Source organism: Anguilla rostrata, chromosome 2 (assembly GCF_018555375.3).
Source record: "Anguilla rostrata isolate EN2019 chromosome 2, ASM1855537v3, whole genome shotgun sequence".
NCBI lineage: Eukaryota > Metazoa > Chordata > Actinopteri > Anguilliformes > Anguillidae > Anguilla > Anguilla rostrata.
The window spans coordinates 25,211,914-25,237,244 of record NC_057934.1 but is presented as its reverse complement, the minus strand read 5'-3'; the positions used below and the strand labels follow the sequence as shown (position 1 = coordinate 25,237,244).

Below are 25,331 nucleotides of genomic sequence, written 5' to 3'. Positions count from 1 at the left end.
TATATATTGATACAGAAATGCATCATTAAAACTGACTTGGAAAAAATAATCATAACTTCTGAGGACAATTAAACTTTTATTCATGAATAAAAAACAGCAATCGGTACAATACACATATTTAAGCCAGCTTTTAATAAATAATTTTTCTCTCATTTGGAGTATTTCCTACATAGTTGATTTTTTTTATTATTACACATAGAATAGTTCAAATACAATACATAAATGTATGAATATATATACATTTTAGGCTATTTTTTAGTTACTCAACAGTCTCACCATCAACTGAAGACATTCCTTTCCACATGTTGGCCTCTGAGCTTTTTTATTTATTTATTTATTTTTTTGTGTGTGGATAATTTCACAGACTGAATCTACAGAATGGATAGAGCTACAACAGGTCTGGGTATGAACAATATACATTGGACACAACTGAACATGCCTCACAGTCAATTTCACCTTTGTGAGAATATGTAGTTATAACAAGGTCTTGTTTGTATCCAGTCATGTTACCAGCATTCACTGCATGAAAATTCCCTTTACATCTGCAAATAACACGCATCTCCTCACTGGACCATATACTCCAGATGTCCAAATGGAATTTGATTCAGTTTCACAAAGAAAACATTCAGAGTATTTGAGAATTTACAGGAATAGGATTTAGCAGGGAGGCAATACACATGGGAAATTTGTCATTTAATTTTATTATTTATGTATTTTATTTTAATTTTCAGACCACTCTTACAACAAATGCTATTTGTACAGTAAGTCTTATATTTTGTCCAGCTTTAAAAGCATACAGAATAACGTCCACCAGAGGGCAGCACACCCCCTGTGGCCAGAGGTTTGATCATTTCCTAAAAAGACCATTTCTGTCAATATGTGGTCAGCGCATATCCAATACATCTGTACAAAACAAATTTAAAAAATGTAACTATTGCCATCAAAGTATATAAAAAGATGAATAGAAGTTTTCAGAATATTATTTTTGTTTCCCATTTACTAATTAAACCACAAAAAAAAAAAAACAATTTCAAATAAACCAACTGCAGCTTTAATTGCACTTAAAATATCTAGATTGTTCGGCAGTTTCATTCAGTTACCAGTCACCAGTTACTGCTTAAACTATTATTTCCTAATCTTGTTTGTAATTTTGTGCCTTTTTATGTTTTTCAATAAAAAGCATATAAGCATGATACATTTTGAATGAAGACAAAAGGTAAGCAGTTCAAAAAGTTCAACCCATTTTTTTATTACATGTGCTCTAGAGAAGCAGGTGCTGCTGGCACCATCAGACGCAAAAGATTACGCCAAACAAGATTACAGCACAAAATGGAAATACCACCATCTCTTTGGAGTGCATTGCATATGCTTGTAACCTATGCATCCCCATAAGTGGTGATCAAAAATAAACTGATAAAAACATTTTTGTGCTTCTGTGCTCATTTTTCAAAAGGCTTGACAGAAAATGTTTGTTCATTTCAGCAGACAGGATCTGAGCAAACAACATATAACCTTCTCTTTTCCTCTATTCTCCAGTGGAACCCATTGAAGACATACTTCAGAGTGTGAGCAAAACACTTCCCTTTGGCCGTGGAGAAGACAAGTTGATGATGTCACAGAGGCTATTGAGAGAATCATGTACGGGGAAAAGTATTGCTTCACTGGTCTTCATATTGCTTCAATACGATGGAAGCGGAAAAAGGGAAGACTTGTGACAGCTAGTTTTATGATTTGCATACAACAAATAACAGGAAAACCACAGGCTATATCAATCGATTAAGCTTAGGTCATCCCTGGTTTATTTTAAAACAGTACGTCACATTTCCTTGAAAAAATAAAATAAAATAAAATACTGACAAGGTTTAGATGGAAATGGCAGCCCCAGATGGAAATGGCAGTAATGCTGAACGGGCTAACTTGAGGGAGGAACTGGATCCTGCCATAATTTTGTGATGGTGGAGGACCTGTCTGTCTCGACTTTTCAACCAGCAACCAATTCACTCCTGCAACAGTTAGTGATTCTGTTTCATATAAAATTTTATCAGTGGCTATAAATAGAATAATTTGGATCTGTGGAAAGCTGGAATAAAGTCCGGAAAACATCACATGCCCTTCCATCACTAGTGGACACCACTGCTGAAGCTCAGGCACACATTGAAGGCCCATGCCATCTTGTGATTGGCTGATTGTCTCTGCATAATGCCTGCTAATTTAAGTGAGGCAGCCCTTCAAGTACTTCTTCTGGTCATTGTTCTGCTTCATTGTTACCTGCCTCGTCACACCTGTACTGATGCTTCCATTTGCACTATCTCTACAAATCTTTCCTGTGGTTCAAAGTGCCATGGCCGTATGATTCTCCACACCCGCTGTCTAGCTGTCTCAGTTACTTCCCCCCTGGCAGTGGAAACTAATACTAAGCTAGATAAAGTATTTCCTTCACACAGAGTTAATGGGTTCACTTCCTGCTAAGCACCTGGTCATTGTGGTGCTGATAGCATGGAGCAAAAACCAGACAGGAACTTAATTTTAACTTTACAATACTTTCAAACTGGGTTATTGCAGGCTGCATTTTATGCTGATTGTCATTCAGTCCTAATGTTATGACGTGTGTGATAAAAGATCCTTTGACATGATAATGATCTTTTAGACTATTTACAGCATAATATTTTCAATATGCCTTTTGGCCAGCAATATGGCATGCTTAAACCTGCACCTGTACTGGTCTTTTTCTCTAGAAAAGAAAAATCGATAGGATTCAGGCTTCATTCCAATAGCTAATTTAATCCATTCTTGCTTCCTTTCCTTGCATCCTTTCCTAGTATGGAAGGCCAAATGGTTCAAAAATATCTAAAATTGACATCAGGAATCATGTGTTGTCAACAACTGAGAACGCGCAAAAAACACGCCAACAACGCATGGTTCCAGATGTCAATTTCGCATATTTTTGATCCGCTTGGCCTTTCATACTAGGAAAGGACGCAAGGAAAGGAAGCAAGGATAGATAAAATAAGCGATTGGTATGAGCACTCAGTTCTAATAAGAAAAAGACCCAGCATGCACTGCAGCTCCTGGCGCAGAGTTCTTTCTTCAACTCGCTGTCTCCGTGGCATCTGAAGAGTGTCACTGAATTGTGCACCACAGAGTGGCCAAACTGTGGCAGTGTATTACTTACGTGCTTGTCCTCCAACCCCCAAACCCCCACCCCCCTTGCGAGGATATGGTGCGCTGCGCATATTCCACAGATGGATTCTTCCTAATCAACACCTCCTTTGCAATGCTGAACACCTCCCCCTCTCCACAGAGGCCAAATCACGTGCTTCTTGATTACTGCCCTTGGAAATAAGCTCTCCTTAATCACCTGCTAGAGCCGGAAGGGGCCTTTTGTTGGACTGTTTAAGGACAGGGCCCAAATGGCGAGAGCAGAAATGCCTGTGCACGCGCGTATCATAAAGGCCAGAGTTCAGCAGAGGCCGGTGAGAAATGCGCCCGCTGTTCCGTTTCACAGCCCGATAATCGCAGGTGTTCCGGAGGCTAAGGCCCCTTCAGGATCCCGGACGTGATGACAGCACAGCTTTGCATTGAAGCGCCTGACACTAACTCCCACTCCCTCAGCCGTTAGCAGCTGCCATCGGGCTGATACAGTTATTCAGGACCCTTGTCTGGGGTTCGAATGGGCAAACTTTGATTGATAACTGTGAGGTTTTTGGTTTTTTTAATACTGACATATACAGCAATGGAACTTCTGGCACAATGGCACAATGGCACAATGAACTTCTGTATTGTGAAGTCAGAGTATGTTACCTCATACTCTATGGGAGCTGACTTATTCCTTCCCCTGAGCTGTTCAGTAGATGCATGCTTATCTCACGTCGCTGGTGAAAACCAAATAGTACTTAAGATACTATGTACGATACTTTCATTCTGCTGAGATCTGGTTGAGCCTTTCTGATTGAGCCACCTTTGACTCAAACAGCCATGCTTTTCACTGGCCTGCCGGCATGTACTATGAGGCAGCCGCTTGCTGCCTTGTTTTGTCTGAAGCTGTAAAACAGCTGGAAAGCTGGAAAATGAACACCGACACTCTGGAACATGTGTTTTCTGATTGTTCGTCACACTAGAAAAGGCCTCACACCTCCCCCTCCCACAGCTCTCCTTCCTCGACTGCTGCCTACTAGATGGGCTGCTGGTCTGGCGTCAGATGCCTGAATGTGGGCCGTCAGTGATGTCATCATTGTTCACCGAGGTAGGGTCACAGCACACACAGGGGTTTGGGCAGTTTGGCGCTGACAGAACGGGGTCAGTGGGTGCAGGGACTTACACAACATGGGCTGGGACCCAGATCCGTGGATCGGTTCAGCGGGGCCAAAGCAGGGTACTGACATGGGCCAGTTTCAAGGACACTGGCGGGGTTGTAGGGTTCAGGTCACAAATGTTAATCTCTCTGGCCTGTGTCTGAGTGCTGGCCGACCAACTCTCCTCACTGTCACTCAATGAGGAATCAATCCCAGAATGCCTCTCCAGATCCACCCAAACCCCCCTGTCCACCGAACAGAAGAGGATTCAGTTTGCGCCTCACTGGAGGAATGGGGGAATTTCAGTCTTAATTTGCAGAGGGGAAATGCGGAGAAACTCAAGTGGCATCCAGACGGCCTCCCTGCGGAAATTACACAAGCAAATTCTGAACGTGAAAGCGGAGGGGGTCTCTGTGCCACACTCGTGGCATCCTCTCGGCTTCACCGAGGCAGAGTTCCCTCCCGGCATGTTTGCGCGACTGTGGAGAACAGACAGCTGGGTGGGAGAAACGGGCGCACGTAGACGGGGGTGGGGAGGGGGGTAGGTGGGGAGGCGGTGGGAGGTAGAGGGGAGGGGGGGTTGGCGGGGACTCAGTTGGTGTAGAAGCCGTAGTAGCCGGCATCGCTGCTGCTGTCCTTCTCGCAGGCCTCCGTGCCACGGTTGGGGGGCGAGTTCTCGGTACTGGAGGCGTATGGCGATACCCGCCGCCTCTTGCTCTCGGCGCCGTCGTACAGACCTGAGTCGGCCGAGTCCACCGACTTGACAGAGGGGGGCTCCAGCCAAGGGTCCTCCCCCGACTCTTTGGGCTTATCCTGGAGCGGCGGGGGAGGGCCCAGCGGGTCCAGGAGGGCCAGGGGGTGCAGCCTGGGGTCCGAGGAAGAGGACGAGGAGGACGGGGGGACGGGGCGGAACCAGCTCAGGCTGGGCCCGGCTTTAGTGGGGTGGGGGTGACTGAGGTATTGAGGGGAGGGGCGACCTGAGCTCCATGCCCCCGGGGAGGCAGCGGCGGCGGCTGAGACGTTCCCGGGGGGGAAGTGGTGGTCCTGGTAGTACCCTAGCGGGTGATGGGTGGACGTCTGGAGGGGGAAGGGCTTGTAGAAGCCGTTGCTGGAGAAGTCGCTGTCGTAAGAGTTGAAGTCCAGCCGGCTGGACGGCGGCCCCTGCTGGCCGGACAAGTACCAGCGGCCGTGGGGGCTGCCGCCGGGGTCCTTGGCTTGCTGGCTCATGCCCAGCCGCTCCCGGCTGTAGAAGCGGCTCTGGGGGAGAGGGCTCACATACTGATCAGCCAGGTACGGCTGGGGGTAGCAGGTGCCTGGGACGAGCTGCTGGTTCTCTGTGGGGGAGGGCGTGAGCCGGTCTGCCTCGGACGGGGCGTACAGCCTACAGAAAGACCTGCCATCAGCCACCAACAAAACAATTAACGGGTCCTTGCACACCATGGGCCCTGTGTACAGCTGTTTTGGCTGCTTTTCTGCTAATTTAGATGAGAAAGACATCAACTAATTTCCACAACCCTAAGGAACTAATAGTCCGTTGCATGACATGGCTAACCTATACCAAAACATTGAAAAGACATGCATGATATAATGACTAAGAAGGATCGTAAGCACACAAAAGTAGCTGATGCAGTGAGACGGAGGAGTTAAAAGTTCAAATGTTCTCATACATAAATTCTAAAAAAGAACTGCCACCCCCCCACCCCCAGAGAGTGCAAGTCTTTTTTTTCCTTTTTGCTTACTTACGTATCATAATTGTCCCGGAAACCCTTAGCAAAGGGGTTGTGGTCTATTTTCAGCTGAGTGATCTGTGCAAGAAATAGTAGAGGATGGAAAGGTTGGAAGAGAGAGCAGGAACAGGAGTCAGCAAAAGGAATGGAAAATGGTAGGGAAAGTAGGAAGTAAGAGAGTAGGAAAGAAAATGTGGGACATGAAGATATTACACTTTAGCCAAATTTCCAAATCATTCAAAATTCTTTGTGTCCCACTGTTAGTGTGTCCCACTAATCCATTAGGCAGTCAATGAGAGTAAATCTACTGCTTTATGAATCTTTAGCTCACTGAGCTCAGGGTATACATTCTTGCCGTAGCAGTACGCATACAGTTTTAAAAGAGGAACAGCCAGGAACCTGACAATGGAAGGTCACGTGACTTACATCTGCATTCTGATAGGCTGTGACAGCAATGAACTGTGTCTCAGGGAAGATGAAGGTCTGGGCCTTGGAGGACAGGAAGGGGTCTTCTGAGCCATCCTCCTTAACCTCCACAATGTGCAGCCGTGGCTGATACTTATGCAGCGACTGCAACACAATCATCTTGGGAGAGAAGAAACCATGGACATCAAACTATTTCAAAGCTCCATTCAATAGCCAAAAGATGTTCATATGAAATTTGGAAGCCATCAACGGCATTACCATAGTCAATGATAATACTAATCTCGGCAAGACAGTAAATCATTTGAAAGCAGGTGTGTGCAGTTACACCGGTGTAAGTGTTTGAGTGTTTGAGCACGTAGGTGTGTGCATACTGTATGTGCAAGAGTGCCCACAGAAAACTTTCACGTGTCACACACACACAGCTACTGCAGATTACCAACAGTAAAATGACACATGATGTGATGTAGCCTAAATTTTAGGCCATGTGGGTAACGCTTTCTATGGCACCTATGTCTACAAAGCATTTTAAACATACTTATAATCTGCTCATAATACAGTATAATTTTAATAATAATATATATAGTATAATAATAATAATGAAGTATGATACTTGACCATGCATGATTATAAAATGCCTTATAATCTGTTGTGATTATTGCGCTACTACTGAAATCTCTTTGGCCAATGTGACAAATCGCTTCGTTGTACCTGTCACACTACAAGGGCAATGATGAAAATATCAAACACGTTAGAAAATGATTGGCTGGTGCCAGACTGGATTGAGAGAATGGGACAGTAATTAATGAGAGAGTTCAGACCCTCTCATGTGAGCAACAAAGGCTTGCCACGATGGCTTTTCGCCCTGATCTTGAAAATGTGGGACACCCAAATCAGCTGTGATATCGGGTAGTCCAGTAGACCTAAGGCAGCTACTGTACAGGGCTAATACCTAGATAAAGATTTTAAGCTAAAATAAGAATAGTTAGGCTATAGCTACAGAATGAAGCTATCCAGTTCTCTGATTATTGTCAATATTTCCATTCTGACCTACAACTCTCTTTGTACTACTGAGAGTCCATGTTGGCCACCCAAACCATCAACGTGCCCGAAGACTTCTTTTTGTTGTTTTGTGTTTTTCTGTGCATATACAGGCTAAAGACGCTGATAAAAAGTGCCAACAATTTATCTTCCTCTATGGCAACCATCTTTTCTTTCAATGGGCTGCCAATGCATGCAAATGTCTGTCCTTCATTGTTGTCTTTTAATGTGCAACCTCACGTCGTTACCTCGTTTTATAATGCACAACTACAGTAAGATGTAGGACGGAAATCATGGTCGGTAAATGTGAGATGTCCTGCGATGTTAAGACATTGTGTATACTGTGCATCTGGCCTAAGGCCTAAAATACCTGAGCCTCTTCTTGTCACTTCCTGATTAATGTTCATAGAGGTACATTGCCACATTTTGAGGTTATTGAAAGTAGACAGAGCCCCTTGGTTTATTTTGTGCTCTGAAACATATTTATTATGAGGAAGCACTATATTGGTCCTAAGCAACAGCCTTTAAATGTATTTAAATTCCTACAATTTGTCATTAAAAACAGTACTTACTTTATGGTACACAGAGTGTGAATGCCCCTTCATATGTGTACGCATGTTTGTGTCCGTGCATATATGTGTGATGTGTGTGTGTGTGTGTGTGTGTGAGAGAGAGAGGGAGAGAGAGAGAGAGTAAATGTGCATTACTACCTGGCCCACATTGTTGGTGCTGCCCTTGTTGTTAGTGAGCTTCAGTTTGCCAAATGAGACCTCCTGTCTCATCCAGTGGGCCCCTGTGTTGGGTGAGTCAGGGTGCATATACATCCTGTTACCTGTGGTTGGGGGTTGGGGGTTGGGGGTTAGAGAGAGGGGGGCATAAAGACAGAGGGAAAGGCACAGTGCGTGAGAGAGATAATTATATATATATTTTATAGCCTCCAGTCTTCCTGTCCCCAAAGTACACTTCTCACATGCTCTTTATCACAGGCAGTGATGAGAACTACACTGCTCTTTATTTCCCATAGTTCACCCCCCACATCACAGTCCCCACAGTTTTGAAAGTGCAGCACAGCAGCATCAATCACAAATGGAACAGGCTGCTTGATGCACCAACAATAAACACCTCACAAATACAAACACATCTCCTTGTGCACCTATTAGCAGGTGCAGGTGTTAAAGGCTGTGCATTCATGCTGTCTGCGCTAGTCAAATCCCATATTGCATTACTAGATTGGTACTTCATATCAGATTAAAAGCAATGGCCGAAAGGCTAGGGTGTATTGGATTGATCCCTGGAATATTTTGAATGTAGGAGTAGAACAAGGAAAATACAAAACTAGCATGTGGCAAGGCCTGAGAATGGCATATCACATAAAACAGTGTCATGCACGTAAATACTTAACAGACAATCGGTTCTATATTTATGTGTATATGTTTGGAATAGTGCTGTGGCATGCTCTGTCATCTCCTCTAGGGCTAAGGTGAAAGAGGTTTTTTTCACAAGATGTTCACACATATACGTGAGAGATGAGTGTAGCTAGAGGAATCGTCAGACCACACAACCACCCCCTCTGTCTGTCTGAGAGGAGGGAGTGGCTTTCACATATACACAAAGGTTTGCTGTGTGTGTATGGGTGTGCACATGCCGTAAAAACACATACAGTCAATGCTACATGCTGGCGCAATTATTTTCGTTGAACTAAACTACATATATGCATAGACTATACATATTATAACAATGGGAAAACGTTTAATTGGATATACCTAAAATGTTCATTTCAATTTGTTACACTACACTTTTTTTGTTGGTCTTCTCGGTTTGAATAAACCAACTTTCAGTTGAGAAAACCTAAAAAATATAGGTGTTACAGTTTGAAGTAAACTTTTATGTTCATCCAGCGAAGCATATTTTTCAGTGAAGTCTTTTAATTAAACAGTAGTAGTTAAAACCTACTCTTCACTCCGGCCTTTGGTGCATTGGTCAGTGTGGTTGAGGGGAATTGAGCGGGCTGTTTTGATTGGATGGCTGAGAGTTTCCTGGGTGAAGCCCCTCTTACCTGGCATGTTCCCCTCCGCCTTGCCACACTGGACCCACTTGCCTCCCTGGTATCGCCAGTGGTGTTGGTCGGCCAGAACCACGTCGACATACACACTATAGTGTGCTGATGGGTCCAGAGCACTGATGTTGAAGCTCAGGAAAGGAAACATCCTCCTGCCAGAAAAGTAAGACCTGGGTTAAACCTCCTGTCATCATGAAGGTAAAAAATGTCCCTGTTTAACAGCAGAGAATACCTCAAAATTTTCATTTTTTTCAGCATGAAATTTGATAAATGTTTCTGGAGTTACTCTACCATCAGAAAAAGTTAAACATATTTTTATAAAAGTGGTAAACCATCAGGGTACAAAGATTGCCTTATGTCTTTTTTAACCGTGCAGTCATGAAATCAGAAGTCATAATCAAAGTTAAGTACCACACATGAACTACAGGACAAAATGGACAGATGCAGGTTTTAGAGAGACTAAAGGAGTGTGGATGCAGCTTTGTGAGAGAGATTAAAGGGGAATGGATGCAGTACTGAGAGAGAGACTGAAGGGGTATGGATCCAGCTTTTAGAGAATTTTAAATGATCTACAACACTGGCTGAGGCAAATTTAATACTGTAACTATGCTATACATAGATGATGTAATTTGCAGTACCAAAAATGTGCACCTTGGGCACAGCAGCAGCCCTTTAAGTGAGGTGGAGGCCATGCCAGAACTTCAGCGATGTGAACAGGATTGGAGAGCAGATGAGACCGCAACAGGACCTTGAGGACAATGGGAGTGTGAAGGGGTAAAGAGTCTGGGGGAGGGGCAGGAACGTGAATCTTTAATAGGACCATTAATAAGAGATGTGGGTGGGAGCGGCTGCTGACTGCTTTGGCATTCCTCACTGAAGCGATTTTGATTTCAGTCGCTGTCACAGAGGAAAGGTAACAAGGAGGTCAGAGAGTCCCAAGACTTCAGTCTCTCTCTCAAAGCTGCATCCATAGCCCTCCAGTCTCTCTCTCTCAAAGCTGCATCCATAGCCCTTCAGTCTCTCTCTCTCAAAGCTGCATCCATAGCCCTTCAGTCTCTCTCTCTCAAAGCTGCATCCATAGCCCTTCAGTCTCTCTCTCTCAAAGCTGCATCCATACCCGTTTGGAGGGGATTCAGGGGTGAAAGTCGGGCCAAAACCAAAAGGTAACATCTGCAGTAATACTATTCTGCTGAATGAACTGCCCCCCCAAGGGATACAACCGTGTGACTTACAAGCCTATAATGTGCACATTGACTACTGGCTGTGTGCTTATCAAATCAAAAAGGATGTTCAGCTCGCTAGCTATTTTAAAGACCATGATTCATATTTCGAGGGGCTGATTTGAGATTCCAGATAATTTTTCTTAGTGACATTTGAAATGCTACTAAAAACCACATTCCACATTAGGCTGTTGCTCACAAAGTCTAAATGACTAAACGTCTAAACACAGCCAAAAACTTTGGAGCAGTGCTCTATTTAGGCAAAAGATCATACTTGCCAAAAGTACCAACCAGAGTTTCCATTAACTTTCTCGACATGGTTAAAATGAAGTTACCAGCAGACACAATCTAAAGCATACTTCAGAAACAGCAGTGCTTCAAAGAGACGTTTAGAGTAATGAGTTAACATATATAGTAAATCTGAGAAATGTATTTTATTTGTTTTGTTTCACCTCATGCACAATAATAATTACGGACGGTAGTTTTAGGACACAAGAAACACTTTTTGAAAACCTTGCCATTACTGTTCTGTTCCATAGCTTCTCACTTGCAGCAGAACTTATATGTGGCAGCCCTGCGGTTACATGGTAAGCAGTAGGGGTGCGTGATAAAATGGTGGGGGGAGGGCTTATGGCGTACAGCCTCTTGCTCAGTGCCGCTTTTAGAAACAAGGAGCTTGTTGACCACGTGTGGTTACGGTGGGGGTGTTGGTGCTGCCTGTGTATTTTGCTCTAGGTACAAGTAGGCTGGGCTGAGGGTGAGCGGAAAGACAGGGCTACAAACCACAAATCTACGTCCCCACCCCCATCTTGCAGGGTGAAGTAGTGAAAAAAACCAGTTTCCAGCCACTGAGAGCAAATCTCCAGTCAAGTCAAGTCATGCACTGATGCCTCTACGCCAATAGGGGGCAACCACACAATCAAACGCAACAACGAGGGCTCAAATGTGATCGTCGGTGCTTCGCGCTGCTACATGTACTGCTCATGCACATCTGCGTTGTTCTCTCTGTCGAAAATGATTCTATGCATTTGCGCTTTCTGTTTTAAAAACCTGTAAAGGTGACACTGGAGGTGCCAGAGGTGCTTTCTTGTCAAGGGAGAACCTTGTCACCGAGCATCTGTATCTGCTGGCACACACCTCCCACTTCCCGTTTTGCGCAGACGGATGTCTGTCTGACTGCTCGCATGGCAGGTCAAGGATAATCAACAAGTTCTACGAAATCTGAACGCAAAGGTATCGTCAAAAGAAAAAGAAAGAAAAAAAAGCAAACAGGCTGCGGGTGATCATATCAGTCATCAATATAAGTGAAACAAGAAACCAGGGGAAAATTTGAACTTTGCCACACAGCCCACACACCTCAGAAAGAACGATTAAAAAAAAAAAAAAAGATACGGTGAGGACTGTGTCACTTTCCTTATCTGAGTGAGCCCTAATATTGTCACACTTATAAAAAGGCAGCCCTTTTATAGGAAATCAGAACCTGGCAGGGGGAAACCACAGGGAGGCTCATCTACATGCGGGGGAATCTCAGGGGTTTCGGTGAAGGCACCTGCCAGTGCAAACCACACACTGGAAACTGCTCTGGCGCTCCCTAGTGGAAGCTGGGAGACTGAGAAACACACTGCATGCAGCCCTACAGCTGTGGGGACGTACAAATCGGTTATGATGGGCCAATAAAAATCATGATCGTAGCGGTCCAGAGGATGCCTCGGGAACTCCTGAGAATGAGAGAGCTCTCAGTTCTCCAGCAATGACCAGGACATGGGTCTCGAATGCTGTGAGCAGTCCTGCTGCTTGCATGACACTCACTCTGGGTCCTCTTCACTGTAAGATCACTGGGCCTACCATTGGCTCACAGCCATACGGAGACATTAACAGCTCCATTAATCAGTAGGCTACGTAATTCAGAAACACTCAGCAATTCACGGGGACGGGTTTTTTTTGGGTCCATTTTCCGTCACCGCTGTGAGCGCAGTTGTCTAAGATAAAGGCAAATCAGTCTGAAACACGCAGCCCGGACATCGCTGCGTTGCTGGGCTCTCCTCCCTCCTTCTCTATGGCGCACAATGCAACCCCCGAATGATGCAGTGCAGAACAGCTGAGACGCTGTGGCAGCCGCCTGCCAGCTTAAACAACACCCTAACGTATGCTAATGGCTAGCCAAGACGAACAGCACTGACATGCTTGCTACCCTTTAGATTTACAGATATTTTAAGAATAAATTTAAATGTAAAATTTTGAAAGGCACAACAAACAAATGTTTTCACAATTGCACAGGAAACGGATGTCAGCTGACTGTAGTAAAGCTGAAACAAGCAAACGGGCCCACTTTTACAGCACACGCTGGCAGGTAAACTTTTACGACAAGAACAAGCAGTCATTTTACTCTGCTTCTGCACAGCTCTGAAACACCCTATGCAGGCACGTAGAGTGTAACAGGAAGCGTTCAGACAAGTAAATGGCAGAAGAAAAAAGTGGTATAGGCCTGAAATAGACTTTCATGCTTCCCCTGTCAGAGCACACACAGAGCGATAGAGAGATAGAGAGGAGAAAAAATTCTATTTCAGTGACCTTGATTGCTCTATAAACGCTTGTAATTTTCAAAAATGTATTAAATATGAAACCTAAACTACTATCTAATAGTTTAGATAACTATTATCCTACTATTAACTATTACTATTATCAACCTAAAATTCAAAACGGTGAATCTGTTGTAGATCATTACCCATTTTGATCTCTTAAAATTGCCATGTGCATTGAAATAGTATGTAAGTGTCACAGTCAGAAATGCAACATGACAGTTCAATAAATAAAATATGGAGTCTGCTCTGTATTACACTGCCCTTTCTGTGGCTTACACCACAGATATGTGTACTTTAACTCAATGACCCGTTTAATTTCATAAACAGTCTTACCACATATCCCAGGTTAGTGACAGCCTGGTAGCACAAAGCAAAGGAAATCTTCTCAACAGGCTGCTAATAGATCTCTATTAGTGTTATTCCTAGTGTTCTGTCACCAATGTAAAAACCATGTGACCAAGAGGTACTTTCTGGTCATCTGCAGTGCACCTGATGCCACATTTCTAAGCCCATCATGTGAATCTGTTGGGTGATCTTTTTTACTTCGAGCAGATTGCTACATTTTCTCTACGATTGAAAATAGCAGCACATTCTGACGTGTTCGCACTGCTGGGTGCTTATTCAGCTGTAACTCTTACGAGAGTGCATTCACCTTGGTTATAAGAACCTCAGTGCTCTCAACTCTGGGGGGAACCCCACATCGGATCTCTGAGGTAACCCCTGGGGAATCAAAAAAGTACCATATCCTGGACTCCTAGTTCTCACTGAATGAGATCCATCATTGATCTACTTCATTCACACCACAAGGTCATCATTATAAGAGGACTGTGTAATACTTGTTGCAGTTGTAAAGTGATGTAAGGACAATACATTTTCCACATTATCACAAACATTAATTCACTAATCCAAATTAACGCACACAGTCATTTTCTTAGATGTGCAAGAGACAAAAACAATCTGTCACATGATGTCACAAAAAATTTAGTTTCTAGGCACACCCACTGCTGCCATTTCCTGCCTTCTCAGAATTGAAATATTAAAAATGATCTTCCGCATAGCACTTTATTTTGAAAAAGGAAATATGACAATGAGATTACCCTGGGAAATGGCTGCAGAACCATCAAAATGTGACAGTTCAGATATTTCTGAGCAATAATAATAATAATATATTTGCAACTTTGCTATTTACAATACAAATACATACATTAAAACACCAGCACTTGTATACTTTTTGAACAAGTACAAGCCAGGTAACAGACACATAAAATTTATATACAAGAACTACCAACCACTACCACTGGGTTCTTTGGATCAGCAGTTCTCTTTGCTAGAGATTAATATTGATCTCATCTGTCCATATTAGTTTTTGTGTACTTTTTTTTGGCAAACTCTAACCTGGCCATTCTTTTCTTGAGGCTTACCAGTGGATTGCATCTTGCAGTGAACCCTCTGAGGTTATGGTGGTGTGGTCATCTCTTTTAGTCTTTGATACATCCATGCCTACATCTTGGAGAGTGTTCTTGATTATTGATCTGTTCAACAGTTGAGAAGGGTTTTTTCTTCACAAGTGTAAGTATTCTTTAGTCATCCACTGCAGTGGTCTTGATTTACTGTGATTTACCAGGTTGCTTGATATTGTTCAGCTCACCAATGCATTCTTGCCTCTTAATAATGTATCAAACAGATTTTGACACATTGTTTTGTCTGCATCTCTGGTTGATTATTCTGATATTCCACCCCATGATGGCCTATGTTTTGCCATTGACACATCTTTGGTCCTCATGTTGAGAGACAACAGTAACAGACTTCAGATGCAAATTCCCAACCTAGAGCAACAACACACAGCTGGTCAATTACCCAGTTACTTCTGGTCCTCCAAAATGGGGGGACAATGTATGAAAATAACTGCAATTCCGACATAGTTCACCTGATAATGCATATATAGACCCGCAAACTAAGGCAGATGCACTCTAAAATATGCACTGTAACCTCATGTTAATATTGTTTTGTTTCATATCCAATGTGCAGGACTACAGAGCCAAAAACAATAAAGATTGTCTCACTGTCCAAATACTTACAGACTGCACAGTATGTGCAAAACTGGGAAGACATAAAGGCCAACATTTCAACTGCCCCACATTGGTCAAAGCAACATTATTTGAAAAAAAGCAATGATACTCTATGATACTATTATAAACTTAAAGCAGTTGACAAATGTATGGTCCAATCTACATGCATAGTTCAGAATGGCTTATCTCATTAAGGCCACATGAAAGAATGTAATACCTCACTCACACCCCAGCTCTGAATCAGTTAACTTTTATCCCTAACTGATCAGGCCAAATGTTATTTGCAATAAAATGTGTTATTTCCAATGTAAAATACGATACTTAAAATAAATTAAAAAACACATTGCCAGCATACAACAGCATATAAATTATATCCCCTTGAATATTAATCTACAAATAGTCTCCATTCAGTTCTGCCTTGGCTCTTTCTATCAACTATCAATATCCATGCATACGGTTAAAAAATAGATCAACGGCATTGGTTTCATATGGGTAGCAGTGCTTTGAGTCAAACCAAAGCCAGTGGTATAAAGTGCCAAGGCAGAACTGAATGGAGAGAGCTTGTTTTAGAGGAAAACTTGAAAAGAGACAGAGTTGGGCACTTGCCAGGACCTCGGGGGCCCAGCGGCTGTTGCACATTTCAAAGCCGGAGCTCAGAAGGCCCAACCCAAACCTCTGAAAGATCTCTGCCAGTATGAAGCAAAATATAGCAGAAGAGAAGAGAGAGAGAGTCAGAGAGAGAGAGAGAGAAAGATGGAGAGGGAGGAAAAAACACCTTCCTCTGCTTCCTGCACATCAAAGGTTCCTCCACTGCTCGGTATGACCATTGTAGCTTCGTTGCTGTTCAGTCTTTCCCACCTACACCCCTTCCTCTTCTGCTTCGCTTCTTCTGTTCGCCTTCCCCCACTACTGCAGCGAAGTGAATTCAGTAGTGCCCTGTCCTGCCATTGCCCACTGAGGTTAATACAATACGTAGATAAGCCTAACTCCTGCATACAAATGCATTTCAATCATCTGTATCAGTGCACCTCATTTCTCAAAAGGAAAATAATTTTAAGTTTCATTTTATGTACCAAGCCTTTTTAGATACGCTCCAAATGTGCTCTTTTAAATTAGGATCCAACTTTGATACAATACTGAATAGTGTCAAACTCAGGAATGATGCTGCATGTGGAACTCCCCCACATTTGTTCACAGCAAATCACAGGGCACTGAACAACCTCAAGGAAGGCATAGAAACACTTCTTAACTTTTTACCTAATTACATAGAATGAATTGAAAGACGTGTTGACTCAGCTCAAAATGTATGAAGCACTTCTCGTAGTTCTCAGATCTAGAGGGAGTCAGCTGATGACAAACAACCACAGACCACTCAAGCAATTTGACGCTTTATCTTCTCATATTTGGTTACTCTGTATGTTACTAACAACTGAAGTGCTGAACATATGAAGTGCTTCTTCATTCAATTTAGTGAACTAGTAGAACAAATAATAGTAATAATACATAATAATAAGAATTTTATTCTAATCATTCCTGTTTTATAAGTCATTTTAATTCATTGCAATATCTGGTTAAAAGTTAAAGGTATTGCAAATAAGAAATATTTGTGTACTATAAAACACAGAAGACAAAGCTTTTAACAATAGACTCTGAAAATATTTAAAACATTAAAACTTGGGTTCATCTGCTAAGTACATTCTCCTGGTTTAAAGAGGATATTTTATTATGGTCTAAGCAGCAAATTGGCACCCTATTTTTTATATAGGTTGTGCTGCTTAGTGCAACATGATGATAGGTCTCATTCTACTGCCATCCCCATTACCAATTGTTCAAAACTCACCAGAAACATGCCTATGCAAATGTATACAGCAATGATTAAGTCTTATTGATCATTGTGCGCCCGTAAAATTTTGTGTGTGGGGGGGAGGGAGGCCCACACTATGGTTTTGTCACACTTATTTTTTCAGTCGTTTGTTTTTTACATGTTTGAGAGCAAAGAACCTTTTGCCTTGATCTACTCTACAGATATGTATGAAACTGGCCTTGTCTGATCCTTAGGTATTCAGCTGAATTTAGCTAAGGCATATATCCAATTTCATGTGTTCAGACATGGCATATCTTATCCCGTACATCCATCCACCCATCCATCCATTATTTATACCCAATTATCCGGAGCAGGGTCGCGGGAGGTGCTGGAACCTATGCCAGCGTGCACTGGGCGAGAGACAAGAATACACCCTGGACAGGCCGCCAACCTATCGCAGGGCACACACACCATTCACTCACGCACTCATACCTATGGGCAATTTTAGGGTCTCCAATTGGCCTACCTGTATGTCTTTGGACAGTGGGAGGAAACCGGAGTACCCGGAGGAAACCCAAGTGGGCTGTCCCCTACATTTATTCATTAATTACAGAAATATGTCTTGAATGTTTATTGGCACATATATTTTGATAACTGAGGCATTTTCTTTAGATTGTCTCCCATAATCTCTGTGAGCAGCTGTATTTTAAAATGATCTGAATAAACCGTATTTGATGTGCACAGAGTTAAGACCATTCAGGGCCCTGCACGAACTTCCTCCTTTATTTTGAAACTTTTAAACTTCTTCTCGAACATGCTTGGAGTATTTTTATCATTGCGTTTGGTTACCTAAGAAAAGACATTTATCATGTGGTATATTTTAAAATAAATTCTAGGTTCTTTGGGAGCTGCTACTGCAATGTCTGCTGTACTTGCCTACATTGTTTTCTGTTTTATTCAATATTTTCCTAGTAAGACTGTTGAGATACTGTGCTTTACAGAATAATGATAACACACTTATTATCATTCAGTCCTCCTGAGTTAAGGTAAACCCTATTTTATTCATCTGGGGAAACAAACTGAAAAGATTAACTTTGCATTTTGAATTGGACCCAGCATGTTCAAATGCTGTGGGAAGATTTACAGCTGCCAAATGCATTAGAGTCTTTCCACTTTTCTGTCACAGGAGACTGTAGCTTACCCAGCAGCAGTATGATAGTGCTTCACCTGTGCAAAGAATCACGCCTCCATGTGCTTAGAGTTTAGATGATAGTTAATTTTTGAAGGAATACAAATCTTTGAACATGGTACTCAGCGCGGTCCTGAAAATGCCCTGTCGGCAACATGGGGTTAATGCATATCGTTCACCTCTTTCTCATTGGGGTCTGGTCTTTCTCACTGGTGTCTAGCAGTGGGACCATATATGAGCACTCACCAGCAGATTCTCAGAAACAAATGTAATGGGAAAATTGGAAATATCTTTTTTCATCTTTCAAAAGTAATTGCCATGTAATTGCCATAGTAAAGACAGGTAAAAACGTGTACAGCACCTCTGGTCTGCAATCACTTCGGTAAAACATCCCACTCCTAGTGGGGCCTGGTTGCCAGAACACAGACTGTATCAATGAATAATTAGCTTGGGAGTGTTCCGGAGAAACAACTTATCAAACAGTTCTGATGATGGAGTGGTTACAGTGCAACTGGAAGATTTGTTATTCTCAAACCAACCTCAACATCTTATCATTGCTCTACTGTCTTGTGGTGTAAAGTGTTAGGCTTTGTAAAATTAAACTTGCCTACATTCAATTCCTAAATATTTCCAGATCGATACTCTTTGTTCAAAGCACATTTTCAGTTGTGAAAAAGTTAGGACCATTCAAGGTCACAACAATGACTCATGAAAGGCTGCTCAAGTACTTCTGTCAACCTGCAGGTTGTAGTGCAGTCATTGTTGGCATGGCCTGCGCTGGTGATGTCAGTGCTCTCCAGACAAAGGTTTGTGCAGTGCATTTGCAAGGGTATTGCAAGCTTGAGCTGTAAAGCAATATGAGCTCCATTAGATGCAATGAAAACGGAAACGGAGGGGGCGGTCGGGTAGCTGAGAGGTTCAAAGCACAGAGCTCACTGATCTGGCTGGCCTATTCAGCATATCCCTTCCTAGGGCCGCACAGAGTGTGGCAAGTGGCAACAATCAACGCTCAAGCTGCAAGTGACGAAACAAGATGCCAACATGAGAGATGCCAGGCCCATATATTTTTTATGGATTTGTTAAATTCCAATGGTCATTTTATTTGAAAGCTAACATGGTCTAGGGAGCTCGGTATACGACTTGAAGGCTGCAACTATGAATTCTTGGTGGAACACTGTTACTATATCAATCAGCACGGTACTTAACCTGATTTTATTCAGGAAACGTCAAATTTGCAAATGTATAATAGGTGAAATATAAAACATGTAATTCACCAGAACACATCATTTTGGTAAATTAATTAATATTGCAATTAATATGCCATATTTACCTGGCATGTGATCCATCACATTGACAAGAGAAGGTAGAGCAGATTTAAGAACACTGAACAGGCCATAGTTGATCCCTTTACAAAACCAGTAATCTGGCATTATTGGCAAACGCTTGTATTCACTGACACAAAAAAAGAAGCTTGATGATACTGCTAGCGTCAAATAGGTTAATGCGTAAATGATCTTATGTTAATATATGATTATGTATATTACATATACATCTGTCACCACTTTATGAATCATAAAATTTTTGTTGTTTATTTTACAATTGGACAATGACCATAAAAAATACATTGATGTTAATCAAAGAAACAGTAAGGAATGGCAAAGAGTAGATACAAATGCGATCAGCCCCTACAATATATATTTTTTAAAGCCCAGAGAGTCTAGAGAAATGAAGCTCCTCTGGCTTCCTACACTGTCTATTGTACTGAGCACAAAGACCTACCTTGTGCCAAGCATTAGTCACTGGAACATATTGTGGTTAACTCCATTGTATTTTTGACACCTTTTTCCATACACATAAGGTCTTCACTTGAAATATATAATGATAAAATGTAAGTAAGTAAATGTTTAAAATGACAGTATACAACACCCAAAAATTCTGTTTGATTTGATTGTTTGTGGCTATATTTCAGTGTCTCTATGCCCTGTGTTTGTGTGTGTGTGTGTGTGTGTGTGTGTGGGGGGGGGGGGGGTGGGGCGGCATGCTCAGTTTTTGATGTGACTTTCACTGGCAGATGCCTTGCAACCTTGTGGAAGATGACATGCTGGTCATGGTCATCCTGGCTAATGTAATTAAAGTAATTAATCTCCCGCCTCAACATCCCCACACCACCAACCAAAAACACACACAGACACACACACGCATGCACACACATGCAGACTGGCACTTATGTCTGGGCTTATAATAGACTGTGGCAGCGGAGAACATGAGAGTGACAGTGACAGTGTCAGACCATTTCTTGAATGTTGGGATAGAGTTTCAGGGAGGTCTGGAGCAATGTTTACTGGAGACACTTCTCTTCCACAGTATGTTTTATTTAAGTAAGTATAATTAGGCTATTATTTAAATAAAATGACTCATTTCCACTTGATCTTTAATCAATATAAAATCATATAAATATTTTTTAAAACCTGTGCCAGAAAATAGGTCCAGCCCAAAATCCCACATCAAACTAAAGAGGTTTACAAGAAGAAGTGGAAACAGAACATGTCCACCAGTTCAGACTTATTCTATAATCACACAGAAGTGATTAAACGCAAGTCTCCTGGTTCAGTGAGCAGATATGCATCTGTTTCTCATAAGCTAAGACAGATTATCTAGTTTCATTGGTGAGTGCGGCAACAAGAAATCATTTCTAACTCTGCAGACAGTATGCAACAAGTCCATTTGCTACTTCAATGCAGTTTTACAGAAAGTAACAAAACAAACAAACAAACAAAAGAAACACCCTTGTTCATTGTTTCAACAGCTTATGAAAATTTTCAGGGTAGTTCTTGCATGTGGTCACATTGATTAAAGTCACAAGTTAGAAGCATGATCGCTTTACGTTAATTTAAGAATACATGTGCTTGCTCCGTGATGTGCACATACTACGTGCTTGTGTTTGTGGAGAGTACTTAAATGCATCATTTTGAAGGAAATCAAGATCAGAACCATTCATAAACTTGGATGTCCCTCCAATCACACACTTCACAAGTTAAAAGTTCCAACCTCACTGAAGTCATCTGTGCCACATCAACTCCAGGGTAAATGTACAGAATTTATTCTTTGTTGTTTACTAGTGCAGTGTTGAATAACATGCTTCTGTGCACAGACGTATTCTATGCTCCCCTGCCACTCCACATTCACAGCTATTGACACCATAACTGGGCTCAGATTAATTCAGAGTCAATAAAGTCAGAGTCAATAAAAGGCATCATTCGGGGATTTACAGGTGTGGGATTTGGCTTGTCTAAATGGAATTTTTCCAGAAAGGTTTCAATCTGGAGGGCTGCCATGCTTTTTCAACCAGTAGCATTATGCGAGCCAATATCAGGATATGTAGACTTTTTACATAAAAGTAAATATGCAAAAATCTATTGTCTTTCTAGCTTATGTAGGGCAGTGCCGCGGACTGAATCAACAGTCATAGCGCATGAAGAGCGCTTGCACTCATGATTGAAGTTTTTAGGTGGGCACAACACTGACAGCGGAAACTGCGGGAAAGACTCTGAGCAGAACGACACCCGCATAGCCACCTCCAAGGCCAACACTGAGCTGTCCACAGCCCACCTGAGTTTTTTTCACAAAGCAATGAGTGCCAGGCTAACTGGCGCCCATCCGCACAAACTATCTACTCAGCACAAAGAAGCAATATATGTCTGACACCGATAGCCTGGTACCATTCTACTCAGCTCTTTGGGGCTTCTTAGGTAAACCCCTGAGGGAACCTGTCATGAGCATTCTAGAGTTAACTATCTGATGATCAGAGATATTTTTAGTATTCTGCATAAGGACTTCTCACTCCTAACTCCAAAGGAACTGCGTTCCAACATGAAAGGACTGACAGGAGGTGAGAAACTACTCTTCCCTGTACAAATCACCCTGCCCATCCCAAATCACTTCATTTATTGACATATATTGATAGAAATAATTAGCTTTGCATTTACAAAATAGAAGTTTTTTTTTCTGGGTAAAAAAGCAAAGTTCTGATTAGATTTCAAATAGTTACTATACATGTTGATTAAACATGGGCTCCAATAGAATAAAAAAGTGAAGAGGAAGGTAGGTGAACATGTATATAGGTTAAATCTATTGCAATGGCTCGGAGTCAGCTATTAAAGTCATTTTGTCCTCTTAAATCACTTGCAATACACATTGTTACATGAACTCAGCACCAACAAGAAGCTCAGTAAATTTTGCTGTCTACAGTATGGTTGCTCATCATTTTGGATTTACAGCTTGTCTCATTTAAGCAGCACATGTGCTTGCCTATATCCTTTATGACCTACATAGCTCACACTGTCCTGCTGACATTTAAAAGTAATTAGTAATCATGCTTCACAATATTTATATGTAGTACACTAGATCTATTTGAAATGCATTTAATTTGAAATAATAAAGTGTTTTTTAAAAATATTTTCCTTTTTGATTTCTGGTGCAGGTGATAAACTGAACTGTTTCTTTCAGAAATGGGAGAAAACATAATCTAAAAAAATCTATCAAAACAATTCACCTCAGGTCCTAGTTTAGGTTTTACAGGACAATGTGTAGTGCGAGTGTGTGGAGTATACTTTGTTTTCGTCTTCAGACATCTTATTTTAACTAAAGACAGTTTAATATAGAAAACCGATATTATTATTATTATTATATTAATTATTTGGTTGTAAAACGGGCTATTCTTTTAAAACTGTGTTTTTAAACTTCTAAACAAATTAACGGGTCAATAATAATATTTTGCTTTTATATTTGTACGCATATATAAATATATTTGTAATAGTTCATGAGTAATATTTCAGGATGAAGGCGAAACTCATTGCGGAAAACTCATCTTTCAGGTGGACGCGTCGCATATTAGTAAATTAATCATCAAAGACGCGCTGGGCTCTTAATGCTCGGTGACCTATCAGACATCCCCAGAAGCGATTTCTTTTCCTTGGGTGAGGTGGGTGTGGACGCACACTGAGGTAGCAGTGCAACTGTGATGTTTTCTAGGGACAATATTTTCACATTTTTGCTTTTTTGTAATCTCTCGTTGTAGCTATTGTAGTTCATAGTGGAACACAGCAATTTTAAATAGTCTACACTTTAATTTGTTTCTGAAGAGGACGCATAGGTTATAAAACGAAATTGCCAAAAAAAAAAGCTTGGCAACGAAATATATTAATAGGCGACAGAGAACACATACCTAATACAAATAAAAAGGTTACTAAGGCATAACACAATAATTATTATAATATAATATGCTTACGGCAAGGGCAATATAGCCGTAGAAATACAGAAATGTAATGCAGTTATAATGTCAGTGAAATTAAGTAATTCGGGGAACGCTGTACAAATAGAAATGATTACAACTTTGGATTTGCACTCCAGTTGGATTTTCACTGATATAAAGTGTAATGAAAATAAAAAAATTAGCATACAGAAGCCTGTGTTTTCCACGGCTGGTTATAGCCGACTATCGTTGACAACTGGCAGCACACCTTTCATTACAATGTTTCTCCCGTCGCAAATTAAGTACACGTCCTTGTTACGGGACCCTAATATTAATATCTAATTAACTGAACAGTGTAATTTGAGCGACAGTCGAGCGACTCGGTTTACATGCCTTCTCCGGCATATTACTCAATGCCGCTACATTCATCAGATTGTGCGCTTGAGTGATTCTGTCCTAAATAAATATAAATTAACGTGCATATAAACCGCTGGCATCTATCAACGTTATATATATATATATATGCCTAGGCTATCATAACGTTGAACCCAAAAACACGTAAGCTAGGCTGTTGGGAATGAAAAACCGAAGACGTAGACTTCTCCACTCTGAATGATACCAAAAATCAGGTTGTGAATTACAGACACGGTAAAGAATTTAGGACTAATGCCCAGTCATTTTAATTCGCATACAATTAACTAAACGAACAAAGTATTCACTTAAAATACATTTCAAACGTCTTTACTCACCGCCCCTGTTTGGTGATGATCATCTCGGTTTGATATTTATGAAACTTCGCCCATAGCGGGTAGTTGTTCAGCAATGCCTGTGTCTTGCCGCACACCTGTAGCCCAGGTAAGGGGTAGAGGGGTGTTCGGGGGAACCCATGCTGAAACGGTGTGGAGTAACTCTCCCCACTTGCAGAGTAAACCTCTTTTCCAGGGCTCGCAAAACCCTCGCTTCCTGTCGGCATGTAACTCTGTCCCGAACCGCTTCTGGCTGGGGATCTCACGCTATTGAAGGGACAGCTACTAAATGGTGTTGGTGAGTAGAACCTCCCGGGTTGCGCTCCGAATCCAGTGACAGTCTGGTTCGTGTGGTATGGCAGAGACAAATTGTCCTGTCCGTTGGAGTCCTGGTAGTAGAACCTGGTGTCTTGAATGCCCATTTTGAGGTCGGCTAAATCCTTTGTGCGATGAAGGTGGTTACTAATATCGGCGTCTTTCCCAAAACTTTGAGATTCAGTCCCATTCAACATGCTGAGGTAAAAATTACCACCTATGCCGCCCATCTGCAGCACCTGTCCGAGCCTCTGTGCAATGTCATAAGTTCAGCGTTTCTTCTCTTTTACGTTCAGAAAAAAATAACAGTTTATTCTTCAAAAGTATCAATTAAACACTAATATATGCATGAAAACAGAAATACACGACTTCGCGCTGCAATTAGACGAGCATTAAAGTTGCCTACTGAGTTCAAAACGTTGAAAGATTCTTCCGCTTTATCTAGACATGTGCCGGCAAAAGTAACCAACTATAACCCGGCCCTCTAACATTTCTATTTTTTCAGCTACATTTAAAGTTGTTATGAGTGTTTTCCACTGAAAACGTTTACTCGGTCTTTTTTTCGATCAAGCTCGCTGTCAACGCTTCGAACACATGTTCTGCTTCGGAACAA

The 25,331-nt window shown here is 41.8% G+C and overlaps 1 protein-coding gene across 1 annotated transcript; it reads right to left on the bottom strand.

Annotated features, from left to right (window-relative positions):
- Positions 1 to 63: 63 nt before the first annotated feature.
- Positions 64 to 25,331, bottom strand: tbx21 (T-box transcription factor 21). The gene is made up of 6 exons (XM_064321372.1): positions 24,407 to 25,331; positions 9,540 to 9,694; positions 8,194 to 8,315; positions 6,446 to 6,604; positions 6,036 to 6,097; positions 64 to 5,673 (listed from the first exon to the last, which is right to left on the bottom strand). Exons 1-6 carry the CDS (start codon positions 24,946 to 24,948, stop codon positions 4,884 to 4,886), a joined length of 1,830 nt encoding a protein of 609 aa, XP_064177442.1. The 5' UTR covers positions 24,949 to 25,331; the 3' UTR covers positions 64 to 4,883.